The following is a 14,472-nucleotide window of genomic DNA, read 5'->3' on the forward strand; positions in this document are numbered from 1 at the left end:
GACTAAGTATAAGAAATATAAATTAAAACTAAAATTCAAATTAGAATCAAAAGAAAATTAATAAAAGATGGAAGTTTAAAGTAGAATAAAATAACAAATAAGGAGAAGCCCGACTTGAAACCAAAAATGAGGTATTTTAAAATACCTCTCTGCTGAGTTTTTCACCGAAAAATCAGAGACTGATGAGGGTCAAATGACACGTGTCGGTGTATGAATGTACGCTCCTTAGGTCAAAAATTGGGGTATGACAGATGCCCCTATTTAAGTTTCTTCGTCCGGAGATTTGAAGATAGAATCTTCGATTCGATCGGATCGAAGAGACTTAAATACAAAGTACACCAATTTTGGACCTAAGATGCTATGAATGCTTGTGAAATGCTCATGAATGTAGGACGACAAATATGACTCGACTGAGATAAGAAACAACAACGGGATACCCAAATTCATTGAAGAATGGGATCCGACTCCGCTAGGGGAATGTGGTTTCACTGGGGAAAAGATTGTCCACTATCGTAGGGGTTTGAGATGATAGCTTTAAAGAAGACAAGACTTTTTAGCGGCATCACTTGAACAGCTGAACTGGGGATGACACTGAAGAAAATAAAATGTGATTCCAAACTGAAACATGACGAAAGGTAAACTCAAGCGGTCCGTTGTTTAGGACTGGCAGCTTGGAATGATTGATAAAAAGATAAACTCAAGCGGTCCGTTGTTTAGGACTAGCAGCTTGAAATAAGACAAAAAGGTAAACTCAAGCGGTCCGTTGTTTGGGACTGACAGCTTGAAACAAGATGAACATTTGCGAGAATCCACTCGGCTTGATAAACATTTGTGAGAATCCACTCGGCTTGGTAAACATTTGCGAGAATCCACTCGGCTTTTGCGAGAATCCACTCGGCTTTTGCGAGAATCCACTCGGCTTTTTGCGAGAATCCACTCGGCTTTTGCGAGAATCCACTCGGCTTTTGCGAGAATCCACTCGGCTTTTGCGAGAATCCACTCGGCTTTCGATAAAAGTTTGCCAGAATCCACTGGGCTTTTGCGAGAATCCACTCGGCTTTTGATAAAAGTTTGCCAGAATCCACTGGGCTTTCGATAAAAGTTTGCCAGAATCCACTGAGCTTTTGATAAAAGTTTGCCAGAATCCATTGGGCTTTTGCGAGAATCCACTCGACTTTTGATAAAAGTTTGCCAGAATCCACTGGGCTATTGTGAGAATCCACTCGGCTTTGGATAAAAGTTTGCCAGAATCCACTGGGCTTTTGCGAGAATCCACTCGGCTTTTGCGAGAATCCACTCGGCTTTTGATAAAAGTTTGCCTGAATCCACTGGGCTTTTTGCGAGAATCCACTCGGCTTTTGATAAAAGTTTGCCAGAATACACTGGGATTTTGCGAGAATCCACTCGGCTTTTGATAACAGGTTTGCGAGAATCCACTCGGCTTTTGATGAAAGTTGGCCAGAATCCACTGGGCTTCATAATGAGTGACATCTCTGGACCAGACACACTAGGGATGACACTTTTGATGACAAGAAGGTAAATGTCAGATGTTCATGTGTGGAAACTTGCGGCTTGACACAATGATAAGTAAAGACCGAACTGAAGAGACATGACCGAAACAAGATTTTGGTGACTAATGTTATGTGTGAATGATATTGTGTATATGTTGTGTATGCATGAGTGCATGAATGTGTGAAAGTATTAATGTATGAATGCATTATTGTATGGATGTATGAATGTAACTTGTATGACTGTATGAACTGTATATGGCAGGCGACTCGATGAAACAAGACAAGATAGGTAAGATGGGAGGCAGACTGACATCGTAGTATAAACACTCGGCAAACTTCCTTGGAGACGATACTACTGTGAACAAATCGAGTCGTTTGATGGTGTAAAACCCGGCGCAAGGTAGCAACCGATGAATAGCAACTGATGAATCCTGAGGAGAAAGCCCATTGTCGTACCAAAAGTTTGGAAGAAGTCGCCATTTGTAAACCGAGGCAGAGTGTTCTTCCATCGGCATGCTTCAGCAGTCATGTTTTTTGATTTTTTTTTTGATATATTTTTTTTGAAAATCCCTAACTTTTGCCTGGACCGCCCTTTCGGGTTTTCAGTCCACCGGGAATATATTCTTTTTTATGCCCCTAATTTTTGCCTGGACCGCCCTTTCGGGTTTTCAGTCCACCGGGACGCTCTCTATTTCCTAAGTCGCCTTTTCAGGTTTTCAACTTAGCGAGCTTTTATTTTTGTATTTCTTTTTTTGTATTTTTTGGACTGTGAAAGCATCTTGCTCGAAGCAGAGGTCCCCTCCATTGTGTTTAGCCATGTTTCTCTTCCGGAATGTAGCCGTTTTCGAGGCGGATGCTGATGTATGCTTCGACCACTCACAAGTTCAAAGAGAGTGTGTTTGTTGTTCATACCTTTCAAAAGATGTAAAAAAAGTTTTGTATTTTGAAAAATTTTGCTTCAAGTATTGTCATCAAAAATAGAAGAAATTTTGCAAAATAGAATAAATGGGAGTTCCAAATGAATGGGCACAGGCTCAAATTTGATGAATTGAGTGGCGACCAGCCAATGGCATGGCTCCACGGATCTTTGAAAATTTTTGGAATATGGTAAATATATGGGAATGTACATTGAACGCAATAACCGTTATACTTCCTAACAACTTTGAGTGCCCCAGTTCCGAGTCTTTGATCTATGGATGCTTCGAATCGGAGGTTCTTTTGATAACATGTATGCCCCAAGTGGACTGTGCTGATTGATGCAGTTACTTTGTCATGATCCTTAACTTTTGCATAGATTGCCCTTTTCAGGTTTTCAATCTATCAGGATAATCATCTTTTTTTTTTGTCTCTAATTTTTGCCTGGACTGCCCTTTCGGGTTTTCAGTCCACCGAGACGCTCATTTTTGCCTAAGCCGCTTTTTAAGATTTGCGACTTACCGAGCTTTTATTTTTTTGACAGAGTATTTCTTGACTGCACCGGCATTCATGGGACGCGTGAGTTTGTCACCATCCGTAGTTGCAAAAGTCATTGTATATGGGCCTTCATAGTTAAGCATCCACTTGCCCCTGGAGTCTGACTGAAATGTATTACCTTTTTAGGCATGAAGTCTCTTTCTTGAAATTCATGGGGACGAACCTTTTTGTTAGAAGCTTGTTTCAAACCTCTTTTGATATGTTTGCACAACGTCGTCATGTGTTTTAAATTCGATCAAGCTTGGACTTTAGCAGAACTCCTATTGACGGGACTTCGACCTTCACGGAAAGCACGACCTCCATGTTGCATATTGGGGAAGGAGGGGGGCTGCCCCTGTTGAAATGTGTACTGAAGTACGATATTTGAGCAAAGCGAATGGTAGCACGCCGAGCCAGTCTTTGTAATTGAATGTCATCTTCTGGACAATCTCCTTGATATTTTGTTTGCAGCTTCAATGGCTAAGATGCCCCAATATGTGAGAGATCTCGTCGGGAATCTCTTCATTTTCCTTCTTCAGCTTCGGACACAGGGAACTCAAAGTTGGAAGAGAGTACATGGTTAACGTGTTCAACGGGTTTATTAATGCATGATTTGATTATTGATTTTGACAAGTGTAAGTTATGATTATGCAGATATTTGAGAATGATTATATTTTTGGTTTTTTGTATTACCATTTTTCCAAAAAAAAAGCACAAGATAAAATGAAAGTCGGGATCAAAACGACCTCTTTATTAATGGTGGAAAATATATGAAGCAAAAGCCCTACACAAGTTTACTTTCATCTCGGGCGGGACGAAAGGATATTTTGAAAAGCGAAAAGCAACAAACAAACATTATCTGAACAAAAACAGCGGAAGGAACGTCAACAGCGACCCAATTACAGCTAACCATTCCTTGTGTTAAGTTTTAGAAGGTCAGGCGGTTGGTTCGGATCAAATTTTGAACTGCCTTCTTCATTGCATTACAATGTCAATATGATGGCCAGGTGCCCCTTGATGGAAATTACAGGAAAGGTCTGGTCTATACCATGCTGGCAATCTTGCTGGCACCGGAGGAGGCGCCTTGGTCTGGACCAGATTCTTTTCGAGCAATTGTGGAAGCAAATCTGCATACTTCATGGGAATCAGGGCAAATTGTGTCCTTGAAGCCTGTTGTCGAGGCTGCTGTTGCTGATACGGTTGCAGAGGATATTGTGGCCGAGGGTGTTCTTTCACCATACTAACCTCCTGCTCTTTCATTTTCGAATTACTAGCGGGAACACTTTCTTTGACCAATCGTCCTTCTCGGACTCCTTTTTCCAACTGTACACCTATAGTAACCATCTCAGCAAAGTCCTTGGGCGTACTTCCGACCATATTCACGTAATAGAACTGATTGAGAGTCTTTAAGAAAAGTTTGGTCATCTCCTTCCCTTCCACAGGTGGGCTGACTTGGGCAGCGACATTTCTCCACCGCTGAGCATATTCCTTGAATGTTTCTTTGTCTCCCTGAGTCATAGCCTGAAGATCGGTTCGGTCTGGGGCCATATCCACATTGTAACTGTATTGTTCTACAAAAGCATCACACAGATCACGGAAAGTTCGGATCTTTGTTTTGTCTAGATTCATGTACCACTTTGAGGCAGGACTAGCTAAACTTTCTTGAAAGAAATAGATAAGGACTTTGTCGTCCTTGGCATATGCAGACATTCTTCTCACATACATTGTTAGATGTTCCTCAGGACATGAATTCCCTTTATACTTCTCGATATCTGGGACCTTAAACTTGTGGGGTATCTGGACATTCGGCACCAGACAAAGATCATAAGCAGTTTTCCCAAACACTTTCTTCCCATAGAGAGCTCTCATTTCCCTATGCATCTCATCATACTTCTCTTGTAGGTCATCCACCCTGTCATAGGCCCCCACATCCCCAGAATGGAAGATGGGTTCCTCTTGTTGTGGGATGGTATAAACGGCGGGTGCTGAGTAGGTCACGACAGCTGGAGGAACTGTCGTAACTTGCTGAGGAACATGAGTTGCACGTTTAAAAGCAGGCATCTGAGCTTCACAAGCAATGGGACGGAGTATTTCGCCAGCAGTAAGAGGCGGGAACCAAGGCACGGAACGTTGCGGTGTAGAGTACTCCGGAGTATCGGCACAAAACGTCCATTTGGGGCCAGTAGAAACAATTTCGGCTTGAGTCCTGATAAGAGGAGGAGGAGGTGTTCGTGCTTGAGCAACCGTCAGTGTCTTCATCAATTCAGTCATTTCGTCCATCTTAGTCTGCATGGCTGCTATTTCCTCCCGGAGCAATTGATTTTCTTGCTCGAGAAAATCCATCTTCTCTTTATGACTGCTCGAGTGTTGTACATGCGAGTTGATTTCAGACGAGGACGCCATGACACTTTTGAGGTGGGTTGACCTTTTATGGAAGAGAAAAATTTGTGAGACTCAGAATTGAGACTATGAAATGCAGAATGATGCATGATGCTTTATGCAAAAATAGACACAATTTTTTTTTGAAGGACTTGTTAAAGTAATTGTAAACATCATAAGGAACATTGTTTCATTTGATAATTGAAGATATTACGAACAGTTTCCTTTTTAAAAGTAAAGGCAAAGTTAAGGAAAAAGTCCCTCACAAAGCTAAAGTCTAGTTAAGACTTTTGAAAATGTATTTCTTGGTGTTCCTCTTTACAAGGTCTATACCTCTGATGTTTACAAGACGACTTATCTAAGTCCTTCGATATTTTGATGCGAAAAAGTTTTTATGAAGATATGCATGTATGCATGAATATGCTAAAGAACATGATGAGGTTCAGGATATACAATGTTGGAGCTTAGGGATAACAACGCCATTTGGTAAGGACTAAGGTTTCCATTTGCACATGTAACAAGGGTTCTATCAAGGTTCCCAAAGTTTTCAACCACGTCCGAATATTTGTTAGGCGACGAGAGTACTCTCGTTCCAACAATATTCATCGGTTAGTGTCGTTTGGGTGTAGTATCGCGTGACGACCAATACGAGAGTACTCTCGACTAGCCACCGCACTACGTCCTAAAAGGCCAAGATGGGTTAAAGGTGACTAAAGGTCCTCAACTTCGACGGTCATTTGAAAGTAACATGCCATACGCGAGTACTCACGACAACAAAAGTATACCTCCAAGATCCCTCCATTGAGTGGGTTATCACATGTACCAATACCGAAGAGTACTCTTGGCATGGAAACTATGATTATACCCGGTCCTATCTTAATTTCCCTCAAGTCTGGGTGTAGGACTTATCTCACCACTCACGTTAAAAGAAAGAAGAAAGAAGAAGGAGAGAATATACATACACGTATTTCCATCTTTTATTATTTTGTTGATTTTTTTAAGCAAGTTATAGCACAAAAATTAAATAAGACCAAGTTAGGCTCAACCCTCTTAGCGGGTCCCCAGTGAAGTCGCCATTTCTGTCGCGTCATATTTTTGGAGATCAAGGCTATTTGATTAGCTTTTGACTCACTCTTTTATTTTCACGACTGAACATTTAATTTTTAGAGAAAAGGGGAAAAAGTTCAAACACCCCATTTTGAAAAGATTTAGGGTTCGGGGGTTAGTTACATAAAGGGAAGGTGTTAGCACCCTTTATGTCCGTAGTACTCTACGGGAACCTCTTGGTTTTTATTTAATTAGTGTGCTATAACTTGCTTATTTTTTGAAAAGAATTTGAAATGATTAATAAAGGAGGACCTAATTATCTACATTTTATTGATTTGGAAGGACAAGGTCCTCTGCCTACGTACCCGTGAAGGATCAAAATCACGTAGTTCGTGGTGAAAAAAGACGTTTGATTGGTTGAGTGTTTTTTAGGTTTTTGAAAAAAAGGTTTTAAAATGAAAGAAAGCCAAAGTGGCAAGTGAGAATTTGTTTGTGTTTTTTATATTTAAAAAGAGACTCAAAATAAAATTAAATTGATTAATGTTTGATTAAAATAAATAAAAGAAAAAGGACGGCACTTGATTTAAGATCAAGGTTTATTTAAAAAATATTTTGTTTGTGGTTATTTGCATGTTTTTTGTTGTTTTTTGAATAATAACTAAACTAAAGTTAAAACTATCGGAGCAAGAAAAGATAAATGCGTAGGTAACTCATGGTGGCTTTGGACCACCACGAGGACCTTTAACCTAACCTAGAAGCAAAATAAGAGGCATACACACACGCACGCACACATGCACCTAAGCTATTACATTAAACCTATTAATACATGCTAAGGTCTGCGGAAATAAATAAATTACATTTAAACCTATTATACATTCTAAGGTATGTGGAGGAAATATACATGTATATTTACATTAAGCCTAATATTTTACATTCTAAGTAGTGCAATAAAAAATAAATGACCTAAAAAAAATGACTATGTAAATATGCATGAAGATAATCCTAGACTAAAAAAAAAAAAATGCATGGATGATTTTTACAATGGCCTAATATATATTCTAAATTATGTGCAATAAACTACAAACCAAATTAAAATATGAATTACTAAAACAAGACTGCCTAGTGTACAAACTATGTCCATGTTAATAAAATAAATAGCGAAAAGTTAGATATGCATAAACCTAAACTAAAAAATGCATGGATGATTTAATTAAAATGCTAATAAGAAATGAAATGTGACGAATAGAAATAAAATGCCATAATGGAAAAATGCATGAGGGAATTAAACAAGATATAGTAATAAATATGAATGCAGGGGGGTGCAAGCAGTGAGCAGGGAGGTGTAAAAATTAAAAAGGACAGATTGGGCTTAAAGACAACTGAACCGGGTCGGGTTGGTTTGCAGCTGGGTCGGTTCCTGGACAGGTATATAAGGGTTGTGAACCCTAATTTTCTTTCATTTTTGAAATGTCTTTCTCTCTCTTTATCCCTCTTTCTCACCGGTCCTCTCTCTTCTTCCCTCAAGCTCTCGTCTCTCTCTGTTCTCTCTACCTGTCTTCTCCGATTGAAGAAAGGGGCGGTCGGAGGTGGCAGCGCGGTGGCCGACCACCTTAGGTGGCGGCGCCGCCGCTAGAGCCACCGTTTTTTTTTTTTTTCTGTTTTCAAATGCTCTTCTCCTCTTCTACTCGATTCTGGACTTAAAAGTTTCAAAAGGTGAGCCAACAGACCTAGATCTTAAAGATTAGAAATATTACCTTTTTCTTCTTTTCTTCTCTGTTCCGGTTCGGTGGTATGCCGTTTGTGGCTGGATTGAATTCGACTGTCACTGTTGTGACAGTGGCTCGATGTGTGTTGTGCGTTTTGCTTCTGGCCTCGCGTCGATTCCGGTGACGGTTGGGATGGTGGTGCCGGCCCTGTGTGTATGCTGAGTCTGGTATTTGTGCCTCTGGTTGGGTCGGTGTTGTGATTGTGATTGACGTTAGGGTTGATTAGTTGGTGGTATGGGTTCACGTGACTGGTTAGGTGGTGGTGATCGGCTGCCTCTATGAATTTGTTTTGCAGGTTTGTTGGTTCGATTGGAAGTTGGTGTGGGTTGGCCGATTTGAATTTTGATGGGGCTGTTGATAATTGAGTTTGGGTTGTGTTGTGATTGTTGTGAAAAAAAAACGTCTCTGTTGTGTTATGTTGGTGTGTTCTCGCGCAGGTTTTTTGTATGGATTTTGGCTCCCCTTTGCTGATGAATTGCAAGTGTTGCTTATAGGGTTGGACTTAGGGTTTTTAGAAAGAAACTGAATCCTCTGACTTGGGGAAAACGAAACAAATTTGTTCCTGGATTTGAGATACGGATGAACTGGAAATTGGATTGGGATGAAAAAGATGTGAACGAAATGAATGAATTGAAACGCATGACAGTCTGTGCTGGATTGGGACTAATTTGGATGTTATCAAATAATAAAAATGAAATGAAAAAGAAAATAATAATAAAAAAAAATGAAAAACATGTATTTTTTTGGATTTTTATCGGACGTGAAAATAATAAATAAATAAGACTAAGTATAAGAAATATAAATTAAAACTAAAATTCAAATTAGAATCAAAAGAAAATTAATAAAAGATGGAAGTTTATAGTAGGATAAAATAACAAATAAGGAGAAGCCCGACTTGAAACCAAAAATGAGGTATTTTAAAATACCTCTCTGCTGAGTTTTTCACCGAAAAATCAGAGACTGATGAGGGTCAAATGACACGTGTCGGTGTATGAATGTACGCTCCTTAGGTCAAAAATTGGGGTATGACATATATAATTCACCAGCTAGATTGATTTAACTAGTCATGTCAATGAATTTCTTTTTAGTCATGTTACGTTGCAGAGCAACACTTGACTTGTTCCTATACTTACAGGACATATAACTTTGTTTCTCACAATTAAATAAATTGTGAACCATTGTCATTTCTTGATGGTGGATGATGTTTTCCAATATACGACCTTTTTGGGTTCCTATTCTCTTGGCAATTAGAGTTATTTATTCACAGTTTGAAAATAAATTACAAACAGATTCAGAGTCGCATATGTGAATTTCTTATAGTGTCGTTTTTATAACAACAATCACTTCATCGTTTCAGTTGGACAACGAAATCTCAATAAGTAATTCTTCAGTAGACATGGCAGATAGAAACGTCTTAAAATTGTTGGTTTTGAATTTTCAAATTGTTATAATTTGAATTTACAAATTCTATTTTGAAAGAGAATATCTACAAAAGTTGTTACTAGGTTGAGTCACGACCATGTCGCTCTCTTTAAGACGTTTCGTGGCACTACTCAAAATTGTGCAAGGCACACTATCAACCACGCCGCCTCCATGATAAAACAAGCTCAACTACAACTGTGTGGTTAACTACTGCAGTGTAAAAAACCGTTCGAGAATTACACCCTCAAATATGACTATTAAAGCCACTCAAAATATCATTGTAATATGATACTTTGACCATTCTATTATGTCGTTATGACCATTCAAATGTGGTGTTACCACCATTCTAACTTTTAACATCTCCAAATATCAATATAGTCTTTCAACCACTCAAATATAGTGCTACCACCATTCTAACATCCAATTTTTCCAAGAATTGAAGAAGAATGTATTTTTAAGATCATTCTTAATTTTCGAAGGGACATTATACTGAAAGAGGGACTATGATCTTAAAATAATATTTATTCCTAAGGGACATAAAAATATCGAAGGGACTATGTTCTTAAGACCATTCTTAATTTCGAAGTGCCATTATACCGAAAAGGAACTGTGGTCTTAAGAACACTCTTAATTTCCAAGGTACAAAAAAAAGGAGATGAGGAGAAGAATAACTTGTTAACACAAGCTGGAGGGAATAGAGAGAAAGAGTTCTCGACAACTCAATATAACTCTTTGGTGCGATATTGAACTGAGTGGAATCCTCTATTTATATAGAGATTTTGTATCTGGTTTATCTAAATTTGCGGCAGCAGTTATTCTAGTGGATAAGATCAAAATGAAACTTAACAACTAACCAACGTAAGCTAAACTTATGATAAGTGATATCCAAGAATAAAAATAATAATTACTTGTAATTGCAAAAAGCACAATAAGGGATACTAGCGTTAAGTATCGTATTCTAGGGTTTAGACTGATTATTGGATGTCTTGAGAAAGCTCTCAATGGTTATATTTATAGCCTTCTATGGACCTGATTCATGGTTACTTGGCCAGCAAGTAATGGGGGTATTCTGGGTATTTGGGAGCGTTATAGAATCTTCTAGAAGCGTATAGAGGCGGTGTCTTTGGAAGGACGCTCCTTTAGGTCTTATGGCACTTTTGGAGGGCGCTGAGGCCTCTGGAAGGGTCTAGAATCCCTTTCAAAGGTGTTTTAGGTCTTCAGGAATATTATGACGGTTCATTACTGTTATTTTTTTTTATCATTATCACGTATTTAAAATTAAATACCGCAATTTAAACATTATTATTGTGTGTTCGATTTTATTTGGACCCCACATTCTAATTTTTTAATTCACACCACAATAGTTCAAAGTTTTATTACTCTTTCAACCTTCAATTTTCCTTCTAACTTCACACCAATGTTCTAACATGTGTATTAGCTGTGCAATGATAAATACTTATTTTGATGAAATCGAAAGATAAAACTTTTATTTTTCATATAACTTATATCAATGAAAAATTCAACCCCTCTACTGGAACCAAAAATGCCTTTTTTATTTGATCAATCACCATTTTGTTTTTGTCTCTAGAATGGGCTTTTTTATGAGCATGTCAAGATCTTAGGTCTATTGAGCAGATTTAGTGATTAGAAATAATGGTGCAAATGTCATTGGGGTTGAAAACACGTAGAGCTTATGTATGTGTTTGATTTTAGGCTAATTAATGATGTGGTCCCTTAAGTTATTTGTTGGTTACATTTTAGTGTCATAAGTTATTAACGTTACAATTTGATCCCTTTAAGTCATCTTCCGTCAACCAAATGAATCCCCACCGTCAAAACCGTTAAGCAAATGTCTAAGGTGGATACACATTGTAAGTTGTCACGTCACCGTTCACATGTGCCTATTTAGCCTGTGTTTGGTTAGCAAGAAATAGAGGCGAGAGAAGTATTGAAGAGAGAAAAAGGAAGGCGATGATGCACTTCTGCTGTTTGGGAGACCGCAGAAATAGGGAAGAGAGACCAATTCGGTGTGGGTCCCACGCTTTTTCTCTTCTCCTCAAAACTGCGAAGAAAGTCTAGAGAAACTGTGTTTTTCATTGTTGTTCCTTTTTTGCCCTTATTTTCTTGATCAACAAAGATGAGGCAAAAACACAATTACAAACTGCAAACAAAGAAGACAATCCAACCTAAACACAATGATTATGCATCAAAGAGTAAGTTGAGGAAGTGTAGGCCTATGTGAAGAAATGGATATCATTCATTTTTTATTTATTTATTAATTAATGTATATATCTTGAGGTGAGAAGGGGAATGGATAATTAGGAGTTTAATTTTTGTTATCAGAATCTTAAATAAGACAACAGAGAACATCTGAATTCGAAACAAAGAAAAAAAGAAGGACGTGGGGGAATGAATGAAGAAGTAGTACATCAAATGGGATGGTAACTAAAACACTGAAAGCTGTGAACATGATAGCTATGGGTTGGATTGCTTTTAGAAATAAAAAATAATAATTACAATTGTAAGCCTGATGGTGGGGTGAGCTGCATCAATGGATTTTTTGTGCCTTTTCTAATTGCTATTTGTATTTTAAAATATCAAGGGGTATTTTGGTACTATCATAAATAATTAACACTTCTCTCTTCTCTATTTCTTTCATCTTTTTCTTATTCCAAACAATACATCAAATCTACTCTATTTCTCATCTTTTTCTCTCTTCTCATTCTCTCTCTTACCAACTTCTCTCTTCACAATTTCTCTTCCAAACCAAACACACCCTTAATGTTTTGGCAAAAGATTGGCGGTGGGGATTTATTTGGCTAACAAATATTAACTTAAGGGACCAAATTGTAACGTTAATAACTTATGGGACCAAAATCTAACCAACAAATAACTTAAGGAACCAAATCATTAATTAAGCTTCGATTTTAATATCTTGAGAATACTGATACTTTGTTTCCTAAAATACTTTTTCAACATTACCTGTTGTCTGCCATACTGATTACTAGTACGAGAGTTTATTTACTACCGCAAAACAAAGGCTAGCATTAAACCCGCTCAGTCATAAATATATCAAGGATAATGAGGATTTGACACAAAACTATGGTCTCAAGGCTAGGGATGGCAATGGGTACCCAATGGATAGGGTACTATAGTACTCATCCCCATACCCACGTTTGTAAAAAATACCCGTACCCGAACACGTACCTTCTTGGACAACAACTTTAGTGCCTTTCCTCATACCCTATGGGTACTTAAGTGCTCATACCCGCACCCATTACCCGCACTTTAACCATGAAAAGACAATTAAAAACACCATAATTGAAATAAAATTATGATCTGATGTAAGATTTTTACATCTCATAAAACTATTTACACGTGAGTATATATAGGATCGTATCCACAGGGAGTTGCGTATATCTTAAGCATTTTCACAATATTTATCACATTAATTGTTTGGGTATATAAATTGTTTGTTTGTGTAAAACTATTTTTAACTATTCGACATAAAAGTAAAACGAGAAGAGATAGGGCTATTTCGCTTGGGGTCGGAGATATCAACCAAGCGTAACAGCTGCAATCTCTCGATCGATTAACGGATTCTAGCTTTTTAAACGATACTATCACAATCACTCGACAATATCATTCGTGTCCAAATGATATCGTTATTTCTAAGAGGTCGTTTAAACATCGATTTCCCAAACATTTAAACGATCACAAAGTCGATTGAATAATTTAATCGACAATTTCCCAACCGATTAAATTACCCAAAAGCATTAAGTTCTAGATTAAAAGTGATTATCAAATATTAACATCTATGTCTAGAGTGATAACTTAAGATAGATTGTTATTATATTTCTAGATTCAAAAGTATGTGTTCATATCATTTTAAATCTCAATAAAACATTAAATGCAAGAATAACAACAATATTGAATAAATAGCTAGAACCATATATTAAATGATCAAAATTTTACATAATAGCTTGTTTGAATACCTCAAAACCTCAAGAGTAGATGTGGCTACATATGTCTATGATAGCCTTGCAAAGGATGAAGAAGAGATGAAGATTCAATGACAAGATCCATGATGTCTCAACAAATCTTGGCTTGAATCTACTCCTAACTACCTTGCTTTGTGTTTCTCTCTCTAGAAAATGCCCTAACCTCTCTCTAGAATGCATAAAAATGAATAAAACAGTAAGAGAATGGAGAGAGAGGAGAAAAATCTATTTAAATGGGATGAGTCTGCGAAATTTCGCTAATAGCGACTATTTCGCTATTAGCGAAATGTGCAAGATCTGCCTTTGCACCAATGCCCTAGCTCCACGTGGCCCTTATCCACTTGATTCTCCTGAGTTTTTCCTCCAGATTCGCTGATAGCGAAACTCTCTGGAGTATTTTCGCCAATAGCGAACATTTCGCTAATGGCGACTTTCTTCAAATCTTGCTTCTGACTTCGCTCCCAGATTCGCTGATGGCATACCTTTCAGTAGGAATTTCGCTATTAGCAAAATATGCGCTAATAGCGACTTCTTGTGGATTTTTGGCAATTCTTGCTCCTTTGCTTGTATTTTCCTGCACAAAAAGGGTAAAGTAAAGCATGCAAAGCATAAATGGCATTAAGGCACATAATTGAAGCTTTCCCATTGATTATTTGTAAAACAACTCATCAAACATGCCTAAACTAACACATGAATTAGATCATTTTGAGCACTTATCATGATCCAAAAAATTTCAAATCAACTAATAAAATAGTATGAATCGTAGTATTTAACCAAATAAAAAAACATCCAAACTATCCCTAGAAAGAAAGAAAAAATAGATACTTTACATCAGTTATATGTTAAAAAGTTGCAGTTGCATGTTAAAGTCATAATAAATTGTTACTAAAGTTT

At 37.6% G+C, this 14,472-nt stretch overlaps 2 protein-coding genes across 2 annotated transcripts in view; both read right to left on the minus strand.

Moving 5' to 3' along the window:
• Window positions 1–14,472, minus strand: part of LOC146931783 (polyubiquitin-like) — a 42,905-nt gene that overhangs the window by 17,165 nt on the left and 11,268 nt on the right. The gene's annotated exons all lie outside the window — the stretch shown is intronic.
• LOC146931785 (uncharacterized) lies at window positions 3,939–5,366 on the minus strand. The gene has a single exon (XM_085707694.1). It carries the CDS (start codon window positions 5,364–5,366, stop codon window positions 3,939–3,941), a length of 1,428 nt encoding a protein of 475 aa, XP_085563820.1.

Source organism: Medicago sativa, chromosome 4 (genome assembly GCF_051527215.1).
Source record: "Medicago sativa cultivar Bolivia chromosome 4, Bolivia_mono, whole genome shotgun sequence".
In the NCBI taxonomy this organism is placed as follows: Eukaryota; Viridiplantae; Streptophyta; class Magnoliopsida; order Fabales; family Fabaceae; genus Medicago; species Medicago sativa.